General features: G+C 54.6%; 1 protein-coding gene across 7 annotated transcripts in view; it reads left to right on the top strand.

Annotated features, from left to right (window-relative positions):
• The window catches only part of TLCD4 (TLC domain containing 4), a 66,422-nt gene that overhangs the window by 18,910 nt on the left and 25,700 nt on the right, over nucleotides 1–21,812 (top strand). Inside the window, exon 1 of one of the 7 annotated variants that reach the window (XM_066353322.1) lies at nucleotides 6,650–6,857. The exons of 3 other annotated variants lie outside the window; for them this stretch is intronic. Coding sequence is in view for 1 of the 4 variants with exons in the window: in XM_066353319.1 (XP_066209416.1) it covers nucleotides 11,243–11,262 (20 nt within the window). In the remaining 3 variants the exon portion in view is untranslated. Of the gene's footprint in view, nucleotides 1–6,649; nucleotides 6,858–10,717; nucleotides 10,998–11,071; nucleotides 11,096–11,116; nucleotides 11,263–21,812 lie in introns of those variants that run through there. 3 more of the 7 variants (XM_066353321.1, XM_066353326.1, XM_066353319.1) reach the window with 3 other exon arrangements.

The following is a 21,812-nucleotide window of genomic DNA, read 5'->3' as shown; positions in this document are numbered from 1 at the left end:
TGGCAAGAAAGGCACCAGTCAGTGTATCTAATGAACCTCGTCCTTCGAAAGGACCCAAACTGGGTCTCAGTGTACTCGCATCACGACCATAATTGCAACATGCCACTGTTGACACTGGCACCGTCCTTGACTGAGTGCCTCCTGGACCCGACGCTCAGCAGGAGGCACCTGCAGACCTGCTTCCTTGAAGCCTCACCGTGACCCTGGTGTTATGTCCACTTTATAGACGAGAAGGCTCTGGCTCAGGGAGGCTCTTTCCTTAGGTCGCCGTAAGTGGCGGGTTGTCTGACTCCCAGACTCTCCATCTCAACCACGCCGGCCTTGGCCCCTGGCTCCTAAACCTTTCATCTCCTTCCCTTGCTCAAGCCGGGCCTCTGTTCTCATCTCCTCCTGCGCACTCTGCAGTATTTAGTTTGCACAACTTACTTTTCACAATTCCTGCCGACTTCAGCGGCCCGGTCTTCCATTTGCATAAATGCCTATGGTGTTTGGAGCGTTACCGGTTCCTGGGGACACGCCAAGCTACTCCCTGCTCCTGGGTTTGTCATGCTTTTTTCCTGGAGTGCTCTTTCCTCCCTGTCTGCCTGGGCGTGGGATCCCGAGGCCCACCCCTAGCTGTTCTTTCCCGGGAGGTCCCGTCATCTCTCTGGGTTCTGAGTCTCCTGTTCCTCACGGGAGATGGAATGTCCGGTACTTTGGGAAGCGGTTACGTGGGGTGAGGTGTGCCTGTGCCCCTCGCTGGCTGTGTCGTCTTGGGAGGGTCGCTCGGCTTCTCCAAGCGATGGTATTTTCTTCTTCATAAAATAAGATAATAGTGCTTATTTAACACAGCGCCTGACAGCACAGGAAGTGCAGGTACTGATTGCACAGCCCTTGTGCGTGTTGCATGAGATGAACACGCGTGAGGTCTGGCACAGTCCCTGCCGGCACGCTGCGCTTCCTGCGTGAGTTCTTGCTCACCCGAGGATTCAGCCGGCACGGCGCTGCCCTCTGCGTCCTGCGCGTGGTGAGCCACCTGACCCTGGGCTCACACCCCTCTGTTTTCACCCCTGTCCCCCCCACTCTGGGATAATATTTCTTTTATTAAGTCAAGTGCTACTTTCTTTGAAAACAAATCTCGAACAGTCGAAGGTATTACTCATCACAGAAGAAGGTCTGGGAGCAACAGTACGAGACAGGCTACTCAAAGATCTTTCTTTTTTTTTCTTACCTTTTTTTAACATACAAGTCAGTTTAAAATGATGGAAATTCTGTGAGAACAAAGAAACCTACAGCCTGTAGTTAAGTAACAGGAAAAATAAAATGAAGACAGTGAAAAGACCTCTGGCATCCAGCGTGTAGCTCCGTTCCCTGCCGAGAGCGCCTGCCTCTCTGGGTCAGAAGGGGAGAATTCTAGGACCCTGGCCTATGCCTCGTAGCAGCGAGACAAGGGTGGATGGCCGTGTCCCCACCCCACCCGTCCCTGTCCTCCGCGAGGAGTCACTCTGTTTACAGGCTCCCCACTTACACCCGGGGCAGAGGGGCGTCACAGGGAGAGTGGAGTGGAGCCCCAGTCCGCATCCCCTCTGCGAGCCTGGGGTCTGGGAGGACGGGACAGGGATGCTCCGTTACCCACCTACACCGGGCACGAGTAGGTCTTCAACACACACTGGCTGGCTGACGGAATGAGCACGCTCATTAGTAAACGAGAAGGCAGCGTAGGGCGCTTATATATAGTTCGTGGTTCAGCAAGGATCACGGGCTCAGCACTGTCCCCAGCTCCTGGCACTTGTGACCTCATTTAGTTGTCACAAGAGCTCTGCTAGGCGAATAGTATCCCCCTGAAAACTTTTTAAACGTTATAAAATCTTGTTACCGTTTTCCATATAAAGTAATTGAGGCTCAGAGAAGTTAAGTAACGTGCTCTGAGTCACACAGCTCGTAAGAGGCGTAGGAAGATATTCGTGCGTTAGTAGGAAACTCCAGGTTGCCTCGAGGACGCCTTCCAGGTCACCTGGCTCCGGCCTCGCACTCTCTCTGAGCCATCCTGCATCCTCTGGATTGTCTGATGGTCACCTCTCACCGTCTGGGTCTGATTGTCGCCTCTCACCATCTTTCAGCTGCTTTACAACTCGATGTCACTGTGTCTCTTCCAGATTCTCTTTTGATCAGGTCGTAACATCTGCCTGCTTCCCTTGTTGAATGAGTGAAACAAAACTTGACTTTCTCTTGTCTTCTATCTGTATCAGAGTCCCGATTTTAGCTCTTTCTGAACATTATCTTTTAACGGACAGAACCGAAATGCAGCTCCTAGTCTAACTTGAGGCCCCGCCGCCCCCCGCCCAGGTCTCTGGCTTCCTGTGCTCTTCATGGGAAGCTGGCTTTTCCACTGCGGAGATCTGCACACCACCTCTAGACACTGGTCCAGGGGGCTCTGTCCTGTGTTGAACGGGGCTGCAGCTCTTCCGTAGCAGGTGGTCTGAGAAGCACCGCTGTGAACGACTCAGTGCCTCTGCTCTTTCAGTAGGAGAAGGAAAACACTTGCCACAGAGCAAGTGAGGAAGTCAGTCTCAAAGAAGGAGAGAAGAGGAAGAGAGAAAGTCTGTCTGGTGGACTGTGTGACCCGTGCAAGAACGTGGCGTTTGATCTGGGCCTCCAGACAGGAGGGCTTTGGACAGGGAGATGTGCAGGAAAGGCGAGCTGTGCTTTGGAAGCCGCACGGGCAGAAGCGGGGAGGCAGGAAGGTGCGTTAAAGTTAGCGTTTCTCAGGAGAGACTCATGCTTGGGTTTGGCTGGATCCGGCGAAGAACCTGAGAGGAGAGGAAATGGTAAAACCGGAAAGGTCAGTCTGAGCCAGGAGGCAGGCACACAGCTCAGCCAGCTGCGGTCAGAGGAGGGAGGGTCAGAGGGGGGTAGAAGCCCGCTGAGAAATGTGCGGCTGAGGGGAGAGGCAGTCCGTGGATGACCAGGAAAGAAACACGTGTGGTCGCAAGGATTTGCAGTTTCTTCTGTAATGAATGAGTGTTTATTATGAGACACGGTCCTGTGCTTTGGAAGGTGGGACGGACTTGGTAGCCTCGTAGCCTGTGTGTGGAGACTCAAAGAGCTGGCCCTGGCTGGTTGCTCAGTGGTAGTGTGTTAGCCCATTGTGTGGATGTCCCAGGTCTGATTCCTAGTCAGGGCACACAGGAGAGGTGACCCATCTGCTTCTGTACCCCTCCCTCTCTCCCTTCTTTCTCTTTCTCTCTCTCTCTCTCTCTTCCTCTTCCCCTCCTGCCACCATGGCTCAATTGATTTGAGCACGTCAGCCCCTGGGCTGAGGATGGCTCCCTGAAGCCTTTGCCTCAAGCACTAAAAATGGCTCCATTGTGAGCAGTGGCCCCAGATGGGGTTGTTGGGTGGATCCTGGTTGGGGCACATGCAGGAGTCTCTATCTCCCCTCCTCTCACTTTAAAAAGAAGGAAAAGAAAAAAGCCTCAAAGAGGGAAGATGCAGGAGAGATAGCAGAGGTGAGGGCAGGTCTGTGGGCCTAGGCTTGGAGGGAAGAGGACAGGAGGCAAATAGGCAGAAGACCTTTAGGGAGCAGAACTGATGGAATTTCGTGTCTACTTGGATACTGAGGGCCAAGCGAAAGGGAGGCGCCTGGGAAAATAGAGGTTTCCCGGCTGGGCGATTAGGGGCAGGAGACTCCCCACACGGAGAAAAAGGAGAAGGAAGAGTGTGTGCAGGTGATGAGTCGTAGTTAGCTGCATTCGGAGAACCCGGGAGCACACCCTAGGATGTTCGGAGTAGAGCCCAAGAGCTCGAGATCAGGCCGCTGTTGCGTAAGAGGCGTTGACATCAGATACACCTCCGCGGATCGGGGTGGTAGGGAGGACAGAGGTAAGCCGTGGCTGAGATCCGGTCCAGATTGGACGAGGGCATCGACTGGAGTGGGCGGAACACTAAAGAAGGCAGAGGTCCCAGTGGAAGCAGGAAGTCCCCTGTGTTACTGGGTGCAAGCCATCACCAGGCTCGGAGGCGGAGAGATCAAGGATAGGAGGACGCAAGAGCTCGTTGAGAAAGGAGAGCAGAGGACGCGGGTCCCGTGCAAGGACCCTTCCCTAGGACGTCCGTGAGAGCCAGCACCGTGCCTGTCTGCAAGGACGAGCGTGGGTGAGCGCTGAGACCCCGAGGACGTGAAGTGACAGAAGCCGCCCGTGCACTCCCACGCAGGGAGGAAGAGAGAGAGGAACACAGGGCTGGTGGGAGGCCGGCCCACGCCTCAGGGACCCTTTGATCCCACATTGAGCTGGGAAGCACCGTGAAGTGCTCGGAGATACCGTCTCTGTGGAAAGCAGAGGAAGGGAGGAGTCTGGGTCAGGGTGAGGACACAGTAATGGTGTCTGCGAGGTGGCTCAGTATTTTTATACGAGTTTCCCAATCCCGAGACTGGTTTTGATTGTTGCGGTGTTCACGGCCCACCCGTGCAGGGCAGATCTACACAGAAGAGCCACCTGAACTGTTCAGGAAACGTGTGGTTTTGAACTTGAGCTCTGTGGCTGCCCCCTTATTCACGGGGGTACATTTGAAGAGCCCCCAAGGCTCTGTGGCTGCCCCCCCTTATTCACGGGGGTACATTTGAAGGGCCCCCTGAGCTCTAGCTGCTCCCCTTATTCACGGGGGTACATTTGAAGGGCCCCCTGAGCTCTAGCTGCCCCCCCTTATTCACGGGGGTACATTTGAAGGGCCCCCTGAGCTCTGTAGCTGCCCCCTTATTCACGGGGGTACATTTGAAGAGCCCCCTGAGCTCTGTAGCTGCCCCCTTATTCACGGGGGTACATTTGAAGGGCCCCCGGGGCATACCTGAAGCCACAGGAGGTACTGAACCCTATAAATACTATGTTCTTTTCCTGTATGTGCACACCTGTGCTAGAGCTTAATTTATAAATGAGGCCCAGTAGGAGATGAACAACAATGATAATAAAATAGAACCGTTATAACAATAGGCTGGCAGAGAAGTTAGTGAAGGTAGTCTCTCCCTCAAAACATGACCGCACTGGACTCACCCTGCTTCCCAGGATGACGTGAGACGACACGGTGTCTGCAGGGTGACGTGAAGTGAGAGAGACACGAGCAGGCAGAATAAAGGTCACTGGGACACAAGCACCGTGAAACCTCAACAGAGCAGCTGAGACCCAGTGACCGACAGGTGGGCAGTGTGTCCACCCAGAGGCGGGGCAGAGTGGGCCACCAGCGGGTCTCATCAGGCTCCTCAGAGTGACATGCGACTTATAACCTCTGAATTGTCTATTTCTGGAGCTTTTCATTTGATAACTTTGGACCACGGTGACTGTGGGTAACTGAACTGGACGGAGGATGGGGGGGTACTATACGTGTTTATCTGCCCCCCTCCCTTTACACGTCAATATAATGGATGCAGAACCCAGACAGTTGGTGTTTGTAGCTGTTGGTTATGGTTACTTATTTTCCAAGAACAACTTGTATGGCTCTCCACCAGAATTTACGCAATTGCCTTCCAAGTTTCCCACAACACTTTTAAATTTGCATTCTTTTTGTGTGTGTGTGTGTGTGTGTTTTTCTGAACTGTGAAGCGGGGAGGCCGAGAGACAGACTCCTGCATGTGCCTGACCGAGATCCACCGGGCATGCCCACCAGGGGGTGATGCTCTGCCCATCTGAGGCATCGCTCTGTTGCAACCAGAGCCATTCTAGCACCTGAGGCAGAGGCCATAGAGCCGTCCTCAGCGCCCAGGCCAACTTTGCTCCAGTGGAGCCTTGGCTGCAGGAGGGGAAGAGAGAAACAGAGAGGAAGGAGGGGGGCGGGGTGGAGAAGCAGATGGATGTTTCTCCTGTGTGCCTGGGCCAGGAATTGAACCCAGGACTTTCACAGGCCGGGCCGATGCTTTACAGCTGAGCCAACCGGCCAGGGCATAATTTGCATTCTTTGTGGAAAGAGTTAATCATTCGGAGTAAGAGTGAATGAAACCTCACCGTGAGGACCGCTTTCCCCCTCTGTCCCAGGGGAACGCTGTGTGCAGTCATCTGTTACAGCCTCACCTGCTGCAGCTGTTCTGTCCTGACTGGGGCGGGTCCCCTCTCGGAGCTCTGCAAGGAAGGCAAGGCAGTCTTTTCTATCACTTGTTCCCTTTTAGTAACGTCAGGTTGGAGCTCAGGGTCCGACATGAGGGAAGCTTCCTTCTTTCGCCCTTTTCCTGGCTAGCACGTAGGTCATCAGTTGGGATTCGCCCCCGGCCGTAGAATCTTGATCTCCTGCATGGGTTTCTTGGCAAGCTGGAGGAGTGGGAAGACTGTGTGGGGAGAACCCACGCAGAGCACCCCCTTGCACGGTGCAGGGCGAGGTGCAGCGGTTTGTGAGACAGCAGCCTTGTCCCCAGCAACCGAACACCGTCGTGGTCAGAGGTCACGCTCCCAGGACATGGTTGTGGGACTCTCAGTGGTGCCTCTCAGGGACCATAATGTTGCCTCCTTCCGCCGGTGATGGGCTTTGATAGTGAGCCCATCCCTTGTCCCAGAAAGCTGGACTTTGGCTGACCATGTGTCTCATTTATTTCTGAATTCAGAAACGATGTACTGTTTTCTAACCAATGGCATCAGAGAGGTAAATTAGAAGGCGTGAGAACAAGACCGGACAGAAAAGACTGGCTGGAGGCAGTGGTTCTGATGCAATGCGGAATGTCACTGTGGGGCAAAGGGAGTCCCAGGCGACTCCAGTCCTCGCAGGTGGCCCAGGGGACCGTGTAGCCTTGCAGAGAGAGAGCAAGCCACCGCAGAAAATGTTTCATCCACACGCTGGGTATCGCCAAACATCCGGACTCTGAAGACCAGAACGTCTAGCTCTAAATGTTTAGAGGACAAGTGAGTTTCCTATCTACATCCAAAGAAAAGGAATGCTGTGCTAAAAAAAGTTCTGACTTTTTATTTTATTTGGTATATATTGTTTTTTTGTGAAATGCTGAATTTGTATTTGATTGCAGGAAGACTTCATAGATTAAGTTAAATTTCCTTATTCCGATGATCTTTTCGTCCTGGATATTGCGGTGTTATAGTTTTTAATATGTTATGTACATATAGCATTAATAGTTAAAATTTTCTTTATCCCACACTCCCTTTCTCCCTAGTTCTTGGCTATTACGCATTGTTAGCATTTTGAGATACTTCACAGTTTAATATGGAGTATATTTATTTGACAAAGCTTGAAGGCATTTAATTATAACAGTCTTTCAAACTTTTTTTTTTTTTTAACCTGGTATTTTCTATCAAGGAGAATTTTAAAGTCTTAGAGGAGAACCATACTTTTCCTTGTGGAAAGCAAATCCCCACCAGATGATTTTTAAAAATTAAAACTAGGTTGACTTCTTTTTAAAATAAAAAACGTCTTAGAATATTGTAAAAATGTAACAAAAATATACTGACGAGATGGCAGTGGGAACTTTTTCAAAACTGTTACTTTCTGGAGGGGAAAATATTTTGTTTTTACTAAAATGCAAGAATACAGGTCTTAAGTAGGAGATCTGGAGACAGCATATGTGTTTTCTATATAAATAATGCTAACAACTTATTACTTCTATATGAATAATTCTTATAATTTTTGATGCTTATGACTTCCCATATAGAGCGTCTCCAACAGGAACTTCAGTTGGTGATGCACACGATTGAGACGATTGGGTTGATTATAGTAACACTGTTGCGTGAACAATAGTTGTAATGACGTTAGCGGATCAGTGTGATTGGAGAATGTTAGATAATATATTTGCATATGAAAGAAATATCATGAAAAATTACTTTTTTTTAAAGTTATTCTAAATTAGTTCATATGCCCATTTGAGTTTTTACTCATATGTATTACTTTCATTAAAAATTAAAAATTAGACCTGTGATGGCGCAGTGGATAAAGCGTCGACCTGGAATGCTGAGGTCACCGGTTCAAAACCCTGGGCTTGCCTGGTCAAGGCACATATGGGAGTTGATGCTTCCTGCTCCTCCCTTCTCTCTCTCTCTCTCTCTCTCTCTCTCTCATTTTCTCTCTCTCTCTCCTGTCTAAAATGAATAAAGTCTTTAAAAAAATTAAAAATTATATGCCTGACTAGACAATGGTGCAATGAATAGTGTTGACTTGGGATGCTGAGGACCCAGGTTTGAAACCCCGAGGTCACCAGCTTGATTACGGGTTCATAGACAAGACATGACCCCATGGTTGCTGGCTTGAGCCCAAAGGTCCCTGGCTTGAAGCCCAAGGTCGCTGCTTTGAGCAAGGGGTCACTGGCTCAGCTAGAGGCCCCCTTGTCCCCCCAGTCAGGCACACATGAGAAAGCAGTCAGTGAGCAACTACGGTGCTGCAGCTATGAGTTGATGCTCCTCGTCGCTCTCCCTTCCTGTCTGTCCCTATTTCTTTCTTTCTTTCTCCCTGTCACTAAAAAAATAAATAAATAAAAATTATGTTTTAAATTTATGTCAATTATGATTCACATTATCATAATTTTTATTAATCATGATTGTGACTTATTTATAATTTATAGTAAATTGTATTATAGGAAAAATCACATAAAATAAGCAAAAAGAACCCAAGACTAGAATCTCATCTGCCCAGAGACAATCACTGTTAATATCTCAAAATAGTTCCTTCTTGAACATTCTGAAAAACAAATGATAGTACTTTTAAATACTCAGAATACCTTGCAATTATTGATACACTGAAACAACCCATAAAGAAAAGAGCTGTGCCTGAATTTTTGACTGAATCAGCCTTTCTTATCAAAATGTTTGTTGTCATTTTGATGAGACACCTTCACTGATGGACAGACAACAGTGGATAATTAAGACGGTTTTCCAGAATAGTTTCGCTTCATTTATCTTGTTATTTTAGAAAGAAGCAGCTTTTGGTCTCAGCTTTCCGAACAATTGACACTGTTGAGAAGGTTAGGAGTTTGTGGAAACCACAATTTATCAGAAAAATTTTTGACTTTTCATTGTTTTTTCTTCTTTTTAAGTCTGGATGAATAATTTCATTTTCTATGAATTGTTCCTTTGAACTGTTTTCCTGAACAAAAAATATAAAAAGTGCAGTTCACTGGGGTACTTCATATTTAAAATGCAGAAAAGCTTCAGACAGTAAGTACAGCACGGGGCGGGGGGGGGGGGGGGGAGGTGGGGGGGTGGCGACCGTCCTTGGAAAGGCAGTACTGGTTAAGTGGAAGGTTAAGACTAACGAAAGATTCAGAATGTGAAGAGTGAAATAGATATTTTTAAAGAAATTAAGCTGCCTTAAAATGTTGAGGGAAAATACGCACTTGATATGTTTTGCCTCCTAAGGTCACTGAGTTTTGATTCACTTAAAAGTTTTAAGGTTCTACTAACACAGACTGGATTCCTCTCCTGTCCCTGGGGTCCTCCTGTCCTTCACATGCCTGTTCTGTACAATCTGAGGGTCTGGTGGTACATTTCCCGGGGCCCCGGCCTGAAGGACCTAGAGCACAGTGGATTTCTGTGGGTTCACTTGGTCTAGGCCACGGCTGTGGGTGTTAAGAACACGTGTGTCAGATGAGATAATGCTGGTGCAGTCGGCCCCGGGTCAGGCACAGCAGTGAGTCTGTCTGGAGGAGGTGGTTTTGATGCAGAGTCCTGAGGTCCCATGTGCAGGGCTGACCCCACACGTGAGCCCTGCCGCCTGAGAGCATAAGGCAGGCATGGGGCCAGCCAGAGTTGTCGAGGGCTCTGCACATGGTGAAGCGTGTGGTCCAGGGGCACGGGGCGCCCTGCTGTGTCCTGAGCATCTTGGGAGATGCCTTTGGAGGGGGGGCTACAGAGTCTTCCTCCCTGCTGGAGCGCAGGCTGCTTCTGTCCTTGCCGGGTGGATGGAGCAGGTGTTGCCTTTTCTAAGTCGCTCTGAGGTCCATCTGCCAGGACTGGGGTCTTCAGAAGTAAAGACTCATTAGCGTCTCCATTTTACAGATGACAAAATTGAGCCCAGCGAGGTCCAGTTTGTTGCTGTGTATGTGTGTGTGCGCGCGCGCGTTTTGTGGGTAGACATTTCTTACCAGGAACTTTCTGACGTTATTCACGGTGGTGTTTACTAATTACTTTAGAACTTACCTCTTTCCAAGAAGGACTTGTAATTGTCTTTTGCGATTTATCACAGCCTAAGTGTACCTCTGTTTTGTTTTATTCAAAGGAACACTCGGAACTTTCTGAGTATACATGTAGCAGGTCAGGAGAGCTACTTTAAGGGCAAACTTTACTCACTGGGCAGCTTGGAATCCCGAGCCAGCACCGCCAATTCCCGTCTCGCCCCCAGTCCCCTCTCTGCAATCCTCGGGGTCAGTGCGCGGGTGGAGTGCGCTCGTGGGGTGTTTCCCTGGAGGAGAGAAGGTGCCTGTGGCGCACATGCCGCTGCCCGGGTACCTGCAGCCCCGGGCTGGAGCCCCGCGGCTGACGTGGCCTGAAAATCCATCCATGAGCTGTCCTCTGCGCCCTGATGGTGAACCCCGGCGCTTCATTTGGGCAGAATTTGGGCATTGGAGGCAGAATGTAAACTCATAACCTGAGCGGAATTTTGGTGACGTGGCGAGCCCAGGTACGGCCGCTGCGGAAGCGGACTCGCGCCGGTCCCCACTGGCAGGCTCGGTTCCTCGCCTTGGACTGGCAGACGCCGTGCCTGCCCCGGCGGCTCCCGCTCCTGAGCCCTTCCCAGGACCCGGGTTCCAGCCCGCGGAGGTCGGCCCCGCCCCCTGTGCCCGTGGTCGGGCCGCGGGGAGCAGAGCGCGGCGCGCGCGGCCGCGGCCCCTTTAAGGAGCGGCGCTGCGGTAACCCGAGCCCGCAGTCCAGGCGGGCGGGAGGCGGCGGCGGCAGCTGCACCCCGGGGACGGCTCCCGGGGCAGCCGAGCATCTCGCGGGCCGCTGTGGCCGGCGCCAGCCCGGGGCCGCGCCGGAGCTCCCGGCGTCCGGAACCCAGCCGCGCGCAGACGCCGCGCGACGCGGGTGACTCCGGACGCGGCACAGGTGACGTGGTTTGCAGGGCTCGCGGGGGGTGGGGGGGGGGAGGGTGGCCAGGACTCCAGAGGCCGGGCGTCCCGGGAGCCAGGCGGCGGCTCCAGCAGGTGCGTGTGGGCGGCACAACATCCCGGCCCGCGGGCCCGGTCCCCACGCCTCCTGCTCACGCTCCCGGGCTGCCTGGGTGCCCTAGGGTCTCAGAGGCAGGGACGGGCGCTTTGGGCATCAGGGAAAGCCTTGTTGGAGGCTGGCACATGTCAGGCGCATCAAGTGGGTAAGTGCCCCCCTGCAGACCCCACTGAACGAAACCAGAAGCTGCTGCTCACCCTGGTGGCGCTCAGGTGGGTCGGGTCTTCAGCCACCCAGCCTGGAGAGTCTAGTGCCTGCGGAGGGACTGGCCGCAGAGCCAGAGGCAGAGCCCGGGCTTCTGTTTGCAGCTCGACCATTACTAGCCTGGGCAGGTGGGTTAGTTAAGCTGAGCCCCTCAGTTTTCCTAGCTGAGAAATGGGGTCCGGAATGCCAGCCTTTCCCTGCCGGCCCTTGGCCCTGGGGACGCCTCAGGGAGAACACCCAGTTGTTGGCCAAGTTCAGGAAAGGGTCGCTGTGCTGACCAGGGTTGTCTTACACACACCGGAGCGTGGACACGGTGCACGTTTTCATGTGGATTAAAGAGTGGTGCGTCAGGATGGTCTGTGACAGTGTGAGTGAGTCAGAGACCTGTTGGGGGACGAGACAGAAAAGTTTGTGTGGACGTGAGGAGTTGATGTGTGAAGTAGTAAGAGAACTGTGATGTTAGTGGACGCTCCGCTCAGCCATACGTAGCCATGGGTCTCGAGCTCTGTATGTCTTCAAGTGACAGCCACGCGGGCACAGGTATGGTCAGAGTGCGGCTTCCTCCTTGAGTAGGTCGTCAAGGTGACGTGTTGAAAACTCCCGTTTCTTTTTGGAGGGTGCTGTGTGTGAAGTAGAGCATTTCCTCCTTGTCTGTCTTTTCCTTCAGTTGTGTGGGTGCCACCAAACTGGGGAAGTGTGTTCCTGCCATGCTAGAGAATCGGAGCCACGGATTTAGTGTATTTGCCCTCAGACGATCTGAGGACTCTCTGTGGAGGGCGCTTTCTCCCACCCCTGCGTCTCCATTGGCCACGCTCCCTCCCTCCAGAGTTCGAATCTGTCCCGTGTGGCCTGGCACGTGTTTGACCTGTCCGGAGTGCGGTCACCCCAGCTGCTCAGCCGTCACAACTGTTTATACTGTGAGGCATTCCTTTCTCTCTAAGCCTTCTTTACCGCGTTGGAAAGAATAAGTGCTCTATGTAACTAATGCCGTAGACTCGGAGGTGCCTAGGGATGGCTGTGGTTATGGGGCTGAAACTTTATAGCAAACTCCAAAGAAGCGGGGTCTTCTGAATCCCCCCCCCCCCAGAATATGGATGCAAGAGCTTGGCCTGCTTTTTCGTCCGTTCCCTGGAATCTCCATTGCAGAGAGGTTTAGTTCCTTTGCTTACCAAGGTTAACAGAGGCCTTGTGAGCAAGGGGCTGTGTGTGGCTCAGTGCTGGACTAATTAGGAGTGGTCCCCGCATAGGGGTGGGGATGAGCAAGTGTGACTTGGGAGGGGATGGAGGGAGGGCCTCCCAGGGACCAGGTGACCAGGCGAGTGACCAGAGGGGCGGTGAAGACCCCTGGGCATTGCGGAGCAGGGTGCGCTGGTGTGACCTGCCCTTCAGAGCCTCGTGCAGCTGGCCTACGGTTCTAGACCTGCCCGCCTCCTCCCCAGGGCTCACAAGGAACCCAGCGTTGCGCCTCCCCCCAAGGCCACCTTCCCTGAAGGGAGAGGAAGCTGAGCAGCTGACCTAAGAAACCTTCAGACCTCGGTGTCTCCTCACACCCTCTTCTCAAGTGACTGTCTCCAACCTGCAGATGAAGGATTCATTTCGTCTGATATCTCAGCTCAGCTGGGAAAAAAGTCCACTGCACAGGCTACAAGAGGATACAGAAAACTAGTGTTTGTGCAGCAGAAGATAATGAAATAATTGTCTGGGTGAGACCTGTGGGCTATGGACGGGGAGGTCAGGGCCGGCCAGGGCTGCCCTGGAAGCATGTGCCCGTGTGCCCACGGCCTCAGGAGGGCTCGCGGGGTCACTGCAGCACTGACCCCGTTCCATGTACATCGTGAGAGGAAGAGGTAGCCGTGCGGAGGCGGAGAGGCCATCTGTCTCAGGGCCGGGGAGGGGACGGCTGAGCTGTGTCCAGCTGGCCTGGGGTCGGGCACCCCTGTGCCACGCCAAGAACGTGTTACGTCGGGCGAGGGAGCTGAATTCCATAAGGAAGTCCGAGGTGTCTGCAGAGCACCTGGCTGGTGTTTTTCCTGGTTGCAGATGAAAGGCGGCCAGCTCACAGGGAACCGAGTCCTCCTGTTCTGAGGACACTCGCAGACAGGCTCTGTGCTTCCCGCGGTCCCAACCTGGACAGGAGGCCGGAGTGGCAGAGCTTTGGTTTTTCTCTTTAGCTTAGAGCAGTGCTCTGTTCCAGGAGGAGGCTTCGTCCGCGGCCACATGGGCAGAAGCCTGTGAACCGCTGATAAAGGGCCGCGGCCTGTGAAGCCAGCTGATGTCGGATCAGACGAAGGGCGTCTGAGCAGCGGTGGGCTGGGCGCTGGGCGGAGCAGTGTGGCAGGCGTTCTGGGTGCCAGCATGGCCCACGTGGGGCCCAGGGCAGGAATTGGCTCGCACATCTCAGGAGGTGGGGCGTGCCCTTGCTGTGTCCCCTTCTCTTCTGTGTTCTGAAGACTCACCAAGCTGTTTAGGGGCTGCAGCCCGTTAGCTGGAGACCATGTGTCCAGTGGATGGAACCCCAGGTTGTGGGGAGCAGGCTTGGGCGTGGCGGCCAGGGGTTCTGGGGGGTGTAGGGAAAGCGTGGATTGGTTGGGAGTTGTCTTGCACCCCCCATGGGTGAGTTTCATCTGGTGTCTGGAGGTGCAGGACCCACATTTGTGAAAGGCAGTAGCGCCCAACAGGTGCAGAAAGGGGACCTCCTACCGGTCGCCTCCACTCCAAAGCAAAGCCGTCGTGTGGAGGGAAGAGGAGGTCAGAAGCAGCACACTCGGAATGGAAAGCAGCTCTTCAGAGAGCAGGCTTTTCCTGTCCGCCCCGTGAGCGTGCAGATGGTCCGTCCAGAACCAGGTGGCTGGTGGCTGAAGGCCCCAAGCACCCTCACGGGCGAGTCATCAGATCGGGAGCGGAGTGGTGGCGGGTGGCCCGCACCTCCCCTCCAGCTTTGAGAAGTTAGCGCAGGAGATGCTGATGGAAGGTGTGGTTTCCAAAGCCCATTTGCTGATCAAACTCATTAGGAAGTTGGCTGCTTGCCTCGCCGAGAATTGGAAAAGCATCTTCATTGCACTTTATACAAGGACTGGGCGATGAAGACTTCCTTAGACATCCGTCTTGAGATCGACAATCAAACGGGAATCATCGCTCAGTCTGTGGGGATGCCAAAAAAGCTTTTTGGAGAAACGGACGAGGCGGCTGGCACCCAGCAGCCCCGAGCAGGTCGTGATGTCTGCTCATGGGGCTTATTAATCAATGGCAGGGCGTCTCTGCGGGCCTCGGATTTCCTTCTCATAACAGTCCACGTCACCTCCCACACTGAGCACGCTCACCAGTGGGCAAGAACAGCCAAGCCGGCAGAAGATGTGCAGGTACCAGAGGTCCCCTGGTTGCTTGGTTACTGCTGGCTTCTACCGTCCAGAGCCACCCCACTGGCTCCTCCCCCTGACCCGTCCCTGCCTGGTCCCATTGTCTTTCCTGAGATGATATGTTCTCGGAGTTTGACTTCAGCTCTCCTCAGCTGTCTGGTGTCTGTCGAGTCGTCTCGCCCTGGTTTCTCTGATGTTATCAAGCCCTGGACTCACAGCGTCCACCTGTCTAGCCCCAGGGAGGCCTGGCGTGGGTCCTGGCCTGCGCTGTGCTGGTGTCTGCTGTGTCCTGCCGTGGCCGCCCTGGAAATAAACATACACTGATGGGTTTATCTGTCGGTTTTTATCTAACTTTTTAATTTTGATGACACGGAGAAACGATCTTGTCAAGTTAATCGAATTAGCTTTCTCCAGACAGGCTTTGGAAACCTTGAGAGAATCTAGTTTGAAGGCATAGAAAACGTCTCCCTAGTTGGTATATATTTACTTAGTGGGATAGGAGGAAGGAGGAATTTTCATTTGACGAAACATTTAGAACAAATTAATAAACCCTCTTGACAAAATGTTCCATTTTAGGGACATGATTCCCCCGAACTCGTCCCGCTCAGTTAGCATGGTTTGCTCGGAGACGTGTAAAAATAGTGGACGAGTAGGAATTGAGATGCTTTGTGACTTGCCACATGCTATTTTAAGGACTTACAAAGACTACAGCTGTGCTCCGTTTGAGAAAGATTCTTGACCTTTTCCGATGTAAAAACCTGCACGAGTGTTACTGAGCAGATTGGTTTTTTACAGCGCCTTGCAGGAAGGACCCGGGGAGGAGAGAGCTGCCCGGGGGGGGGGGGGACAGGAGCCCGGTCCTGGGGGGGGGGCGGGGGGGGGGACAGGAGCCCGGTCCTGGGGGGGGCGGGGGGGGGGGACAGGAGCCCGGTCCTGGGGGGGGGCTGGAGCCGGGAAGTCTGTCACCGGTGCAGAGGCAGGGTGCCTGGAGCCTCCCGGTTCCCTGTCTGCAAACCAGACCCAGAAGGCAGTCGGCGTTTACGAGGACCAGGACTGTCACCTGTGCAGAGGCAGGGTGCCTGGAGCCTCCCGGTTCCCTGTCTGCAAACCAGACCCAGAAGGCAGTCGGCGTTTACGAGGACCAGGACTGTCACCGGTGCAGAGGCAGGGTGCCTGGAGCCTCCCGGTTCCCTGTCTGCAAACCAGACCCAGAAGGCAGTCGGCGGTTACGAGGACCAGGACTGGACGATGCTTTATCGCCTCCAGCCTCTGAATGTCTCCTTGACTGGTTTTCAGTTTTAAATTACAGAAGTGAAACTTGCTCATTATAGAAAACGCATTCCCCAGCGCCCACCGCTGTTTTCACTCCCAGTCACGACCAGGTGCCAGTGTGGGGGGCAGGGGTCCCGATCTTGCTCTCTGCACAGGCCAGACGTGCCCAGTTGGGCGTTAATGAAACACGTAGCATTTCGCTGCCTGTCCCGGTGGCGGGCGTCCTGTGCCCTGCTCTCCAGGGCAGCGTGGCCCCACCCACAGCTTTCACCGTTCCTCTGTCGCGGTGTCCAGTAACGCGCTGGGAGCTCCTGGCACGGGCACGTTCATCTTGCCGCGCTGACGTGACTCCGTTTTGGGGGCATGAGGTAAAACAGGAATACTGCGTATTTCGTAATTCAGGTAACTTAGTGCTATCAAAATTTGCATCTTCTGCCATTGAAGTCCCCGAGTATTCGCCTGACAGGGATGAGCACAGTGAGAGACTCGCGGGGACTCCAGAGCGGGCGCCGTGCAGTCCTCGCGTGTCAGGGGGCCCCTTCCAGAGCAGGGGCGGGGCATCCGTGCCGACCACCCGCCTTCAGTTTTACTGACAGCTGCCTCGTTCCAGAGCCGCGTCGGCACGCCTCACAAAGGCCCCCGCACGATCACGAGGTGACGTGAACCTGGGGTAAGAAGGAGGAAAGTTCATCCCAGGAGAAGAAGACGAGGCAGCGCGGGGCTGGTCAGGGCACCTGCTGCATCCCGGGGGCGCTGCGCTCAGCCCCCCAGCAGCCACGGGGCGGAGGGAGGCCGGCGGCCATCGCTGGCTCACGCAACCTCCGGGAGAAGCCCAATCAGAGGGGCCCGTCTGGACCCGATTCCAAGGAGGCGAGAGAAGTATTCCTTGGCGTTTTCATTGAGAAAACGCTGCATTTGCAAGGGCCAGCGCTCCCGGTGACACCCCCCACGTCGTGCGGTGAGACCTGGTGCTGCTGCTCCCGGGACCCTCACGTCACGTGCTCCCTGCTGCTCGCCCGGTGCCGGCCTCGGCCGCTCACCGAGAGGTCCCAGGCAGAAGTGTGAGCCCGTGGGCTTCACCCAGACACGACTCTATGAGGACCTGCAGGGACACGAGCGGGGACAGCAGCCATCTGATACTGTACCCAGACACACTCTCCAGCAGGTCGTACAGAATGCACCGTTCTAGGGGGACGTCTGTGAGTAGAACCACTCACCCAAGAATACCAGGCTTGCAACTAGCACACCAGGAGGTGGGGGTGCTCTGGTTGGAAGGAAATACTCTCCTTTTAAAAGAATAAAACACTTCCACGCTTGGTCCTGCAGAAAGCGTGGCACTTGTTCACAGGGGTCAACTCTGCGAGTCGGGAAGCGACCAGAGCCGCCCTTCCCGGGAGTGTCCAGAGCACCTGCAGGTGTGAGCGTGTCCCTAGGCTGTAGGCGCGTCCCTAGGCCGCGGGCGTGAGCATGTCCCTAGGCCGCGGGTGTGAACGTGTCCCTAGGCTGCGGGCGTGAGCGTGTCCCTAGGCTGCGGGCGTGAGCGTGTCCCTAGGCTGTAGGCGTGTCCCTAGGCTATAGGCGTGAGCGTGTCCCTAGGCTGTAGGCGTGTCCCTAGGCTGCAGGCATGAGCGTGTCCCTAGGCTATAGGCGTGTCCCTAGGCTGCGGGCGTGAGCGTGTCCCTAGGCTGCGGGTGTGAGCGTGTCCCTAGGCTATAGGCGTGAGCGTGTCCCTAGGCTGTAGGCGTGTCCCTAGGCTGCGGGCATGAGCGTGTCCCTAGGCTATAGGCGTGAGCGTGTCCCTAGGCTGCAGGCGTGTCCCTAGGCTGCAGGCGTGTCCCTAGGCTGCAGGCGTGAGCATGTCCCTAGGCTGTAGGCGTGTCCCTAGGCTGCAGGTGTGAGCATGTCCCTAGGCTGTAGGCGTGTCCCTAGGCTGCGGGCGTGAGCGTGTCCCTAGGCTGTAGGCGTGAGCGTGTCCCTAGGCTGTAGGCGTGTCCCTAGGCTGCAGGCGTGAGTGTGTCCCTAGGCTGTAGGCGTGAGCGTGTCCCTAGGCTGTAGGCGTGTCCCTAGGCTGCGGGCGTGAGCGTGTCCGCAGATCTCGGATCCGTCCACAGGCTGGGTAGCTTGGCCCGATTTCGGGAAGTCGGGGAAGCGAGCCCCATGGGGCGGAGCCTCCAGGACCGTGTTGCTCAGTCTCACGTCTGGCCTCGGGAACGAGGCTGTGGACAGTGCCTGTGACCGGGCCTGAGGGCCAGGTGCAGGGGCTGTTACGGCCCCGCCCTGGACCTGAAACAGACTCGAGTAAGACGCAGCTCGGGATCACCCACGCCGCGCCGGCCTGTGAGTGGCTGGAGGAAGCGGGCCCTGCATTTAGATTTTGGGGCTCTCTGATGGTGTCAGATCCGGTGCCGAGTCAGGTACAGGGGCCCTGCATGCGGGGGACATGGTGCCGCCGGAGGCAGTGTGAGGTCAGGCGGGATCCACGCTGGAAGCCATCGGGTTCCTCAGGTAGCACAGGGCGCAGAAGAGCTGTGGGGCCCCAGGCCGCGGCAAGAGGGGGGAGAAGTGATCATGTCACTGCGGACCTGACCCCTGACCCCTCTAAGACGTGGTGCTGTCGGAGAGAGGGACCATTTCTTGGTCAGGAAAAGGCATAATAATAAGCACTGTCCGCTGTTGAGTGGTGTTTTGATCTATCTGTTTGCTCAGTAGCAAACCACCCCCAAAGTCTAGAGGCTTACAACAGTGATTTCGTATTTCTCATGACTCTCCGGAGGGTTGGGCAGCTCCTCAGCCGGTTGTGGGCTCGCTGCTGGGGCTGTGTCCAGCTGGAGCGAGGGGCAGCTGGGCAGTTGGCCCCGATGACTTGTTAGCAGGGCTAGGGGTTGGTGTTGAGTGTCGCCTGTCAGCTGGGCCACCTCCCCTCTCCACGTGGCCTCTCGTCCTCCAGTGGACGAGACAGACCCCAGCAACCCCCAGGGGAGTGAAAGGCAGGTGCCAAAGGTCTTTCGAGGCCTACCTGGGCTCCGGAATGCTCCCAGCCTCTCTTCTGGTGTGCAAATTGTCTGCTGGGGTCAGGGCCAGCCCACACGCCGGAGGACAGAGACATAGACCTCACCTGTGGGTGACATGGGGCCACTGTCCTCTTGCAAGGACATGGCCGTTACATGACTCATCACGGCGGCCACTGTGGGGGACTCATCTCACTCCAGCTTGTAGCCGTCTTGCGTGGCGGCCATCTCACTCCTGCGTCCTTCTGCTCAAGGCCGCTTGATAAGGACCGGGACTAGGGTTCGATTCTAGGTCTCTGGCTGAACGGCATTTGTCTTAAGAGCCCAACAGGAAGGGGAGATCTGCTCAGCTGTTCTTCAGTCCCTGGAACCCACGGAGTCCTGCCCCCGGGGGTGGTCCGATCGGCAGTGTGGAGGTGAGAAGGCCTCTTTGTCCCCTGAGCTCCTGACTTCCCAGGTGGCTTGGCAGGTGTCCCAGTGATTCCTTTAAAAAAAAAGAACAAAACCTCTTTTGGAAACATCTTGCTCTGTCCAGTTTTTCCTTGATCTCACAGTGTTGGCGCAAAGTCAAACGGTGTTCCAAGCCGAGCGCCTCCTTGTGTGACCCTCCGGCCGGGGCCGAGCAGGGTGCGGGCGTGAGTCCGCCGGGCGTCGGGAGAGGCTGGTGGCAGGTCCTCCCTCCTCTTCCCAGGTGCCACGGGTCCCCTGGCCCCCACTGTGCCTCAGTCAGGGCCTCGCTCACACAGACGCAGAGCTGCCGAGGTCCCGGGGCCAGGGGGCTGAATGGGACACGCGGATTCTCTCGGAGACGGGCTCTCACGTCCTGTCAGCTTCCAGCCCTCACCTCTCGCTGTGCCAGGCTCTGCCTTCACGTGACCTTCCAATGCCTGCGTCCCCGGCTCAAGGCGTCCGGTTTATCCAGCACCCACTGGCTGTCCTGGGAACTCAGGGGTTTCACAAACAAAGACTTCTTTATAAAAGTTTTCGGGGGGGCGAGGAGCTAGGAAGCAACATTTTTATCAAGAACATAGAATGTGTCCTCTGTACACTGAGCTGCATGGTCCCAGGAAACCAGCTCCTGCTTTCCTGACGGGATCTTCTTGGCCTGAGGGTCGGGGTTGGGGGCGCCTGCAGAGCATCACGGAGTGCTGGGTGGGAGGGGGCGCTTCCCGCCTCCCGTGGGCAGACGCAGGCCCCCAGCTCACACAGTCGCGTGCGGTGCAGGGAACAGCTGTAAGTAAGACCGAAAATGTGCACGGCCCAGGGGACCCGACGAGATTCCACTGTATTTCAAGTTCATAGCTAGACACGTGGATGTGTCACCAGAGGGGAGGTGGGAAGAGGGGCGGTCTCGTCCAGATTCTCACTCACGATGCCTGCAGTGGGGGGAGACTGAGCAGGGGTCCTGGGAAAGAAACCAGGGGGGAGGGGGTGTTTTCCTGAACGAACAGGACTTCTCGGGGCGGGGGTAGGTTAAAGAGACGGGATCGCCCCCGCCTTGGCTGTCTTGGGGGAGACTCCGGGCTAAGTGATAAAATATATATCAAGACACCTCCCCCCACACACGCCATCAGACGACTATAGGAAGGCATCTTCAGAGGGAACAGCCGAATCTGTGGTGAGCAGGTGTTGTGTGTGTGGGGGCGCGTGTGTGGGGGGTGGGGGGCGGGTGCTCTGGGACATGCAGGCCAGAAGGGCACAGAGTTAGAGGGTCAGAGAAAGATGCCGAGAGGGCAGTTAACATCGGAGATGAAGGGCCAGACGGGTTATGGCAGATACAAGGGAAATCTTGGGTTCAAGAGTTCCATAGTGGTACAATTCCCTGTTAAGACAGTTGTGAAGAGAACAGAAAAAAGATAATGTGTGACAGCAACAAGGAGCCACCCCTCTGCCCCTGAGCATGGATACTTCTTGCTGGGGGCTGGGTGACATGAAAAAAATTTTCATTAATTTTTTTTAGTCAGTGGTAATTGAAAAATAAATTATTAAAGTTTTTTTAATTATTTTTCAATGATAGTCAACACACATAGTATGTTAGTTTGGTACGTGGGAAGCTTAGGGTCTTACCTGACAGGGAGGGGCTGTAGAGAAGCCTTCTCTGTCACCAGGAGGGCCCCTGTTAGAGAGAGCGCGTGTAGCTCAGTCATGTTCGTGCAGGGCTCCTTACCCTCCCCTGGTTCAGCCTTTCCTCGCCTCCCGTTGGCCTCGTTTTAAAAAGCAGCACCCTGGCTGCTGGAGCGTGTCCACAGGGAAGGTGGACTTCTCCGGACCTGGCTTCCCATAGACCACACTGATGCTAAGGGTTTGTGAACTGGAGGCTCAGAAAGGAAAGAGGATATTTTCAGCATGTAATTCTCCTAACTTTTTAAAAACTATAGCTCTCCATGCAGAATTAAAACAAACAAACAAACACCCAACAATGAAGAGCAACACAAACCATGCCTCTAGCGAAGAGCTCTGCCTGCGTTTGATGAGATGCCTCAAGTCTTTATATGAATGGCAAGTCCTCAGTGGGTGGCGTGACTGTTATTCTTTACTGAGAAGTTTCAGTCTCTTCCGGTTAATCATTGACATTTTATGAGCATTCAGACAAAGAGTTGCAATGTGCCACTCATATAAAAAACCGCAGACAAAATTCAGAATGGATGAGGGGTGGGCAGGTGAGCCATTTGGGGAGGTCGAGTTTGTGTGTGTGTGTGGTAAATATCTACTGCGGACATGTGCTCAGTCACAAATGATTTACAGTTTTCAAATAGAGATTTTTAGGACACGCATTTGGGCTACGGGTGTGGTAGAGAAATCAATACTCCTGTCGCCAGGAGAGTATGGAGAACGCGGAGTGGACGCGTGTCATG

Source organism: Saccopteryx leptura, chromosome 11 (assembly GCF_036850995.1).
Source record: "Saccopteryx leptura isolate mSacLep1 chromosome 11, mSacLep1_pri_phased_curated, whole genome shotgun sequence".
Taxonomy (NCBI): domain Eukaryota; kingdom Metazoa; phylum Chordata; class Mammalia; order Chiroptera; family Emballonuridae; genus Saccopteryx; species Saccopteryx leptura.
Note: the sequence above shows the minus strand (reverse complement) of the source record. Positions and strands in the feature narration are given on the sequence as shown.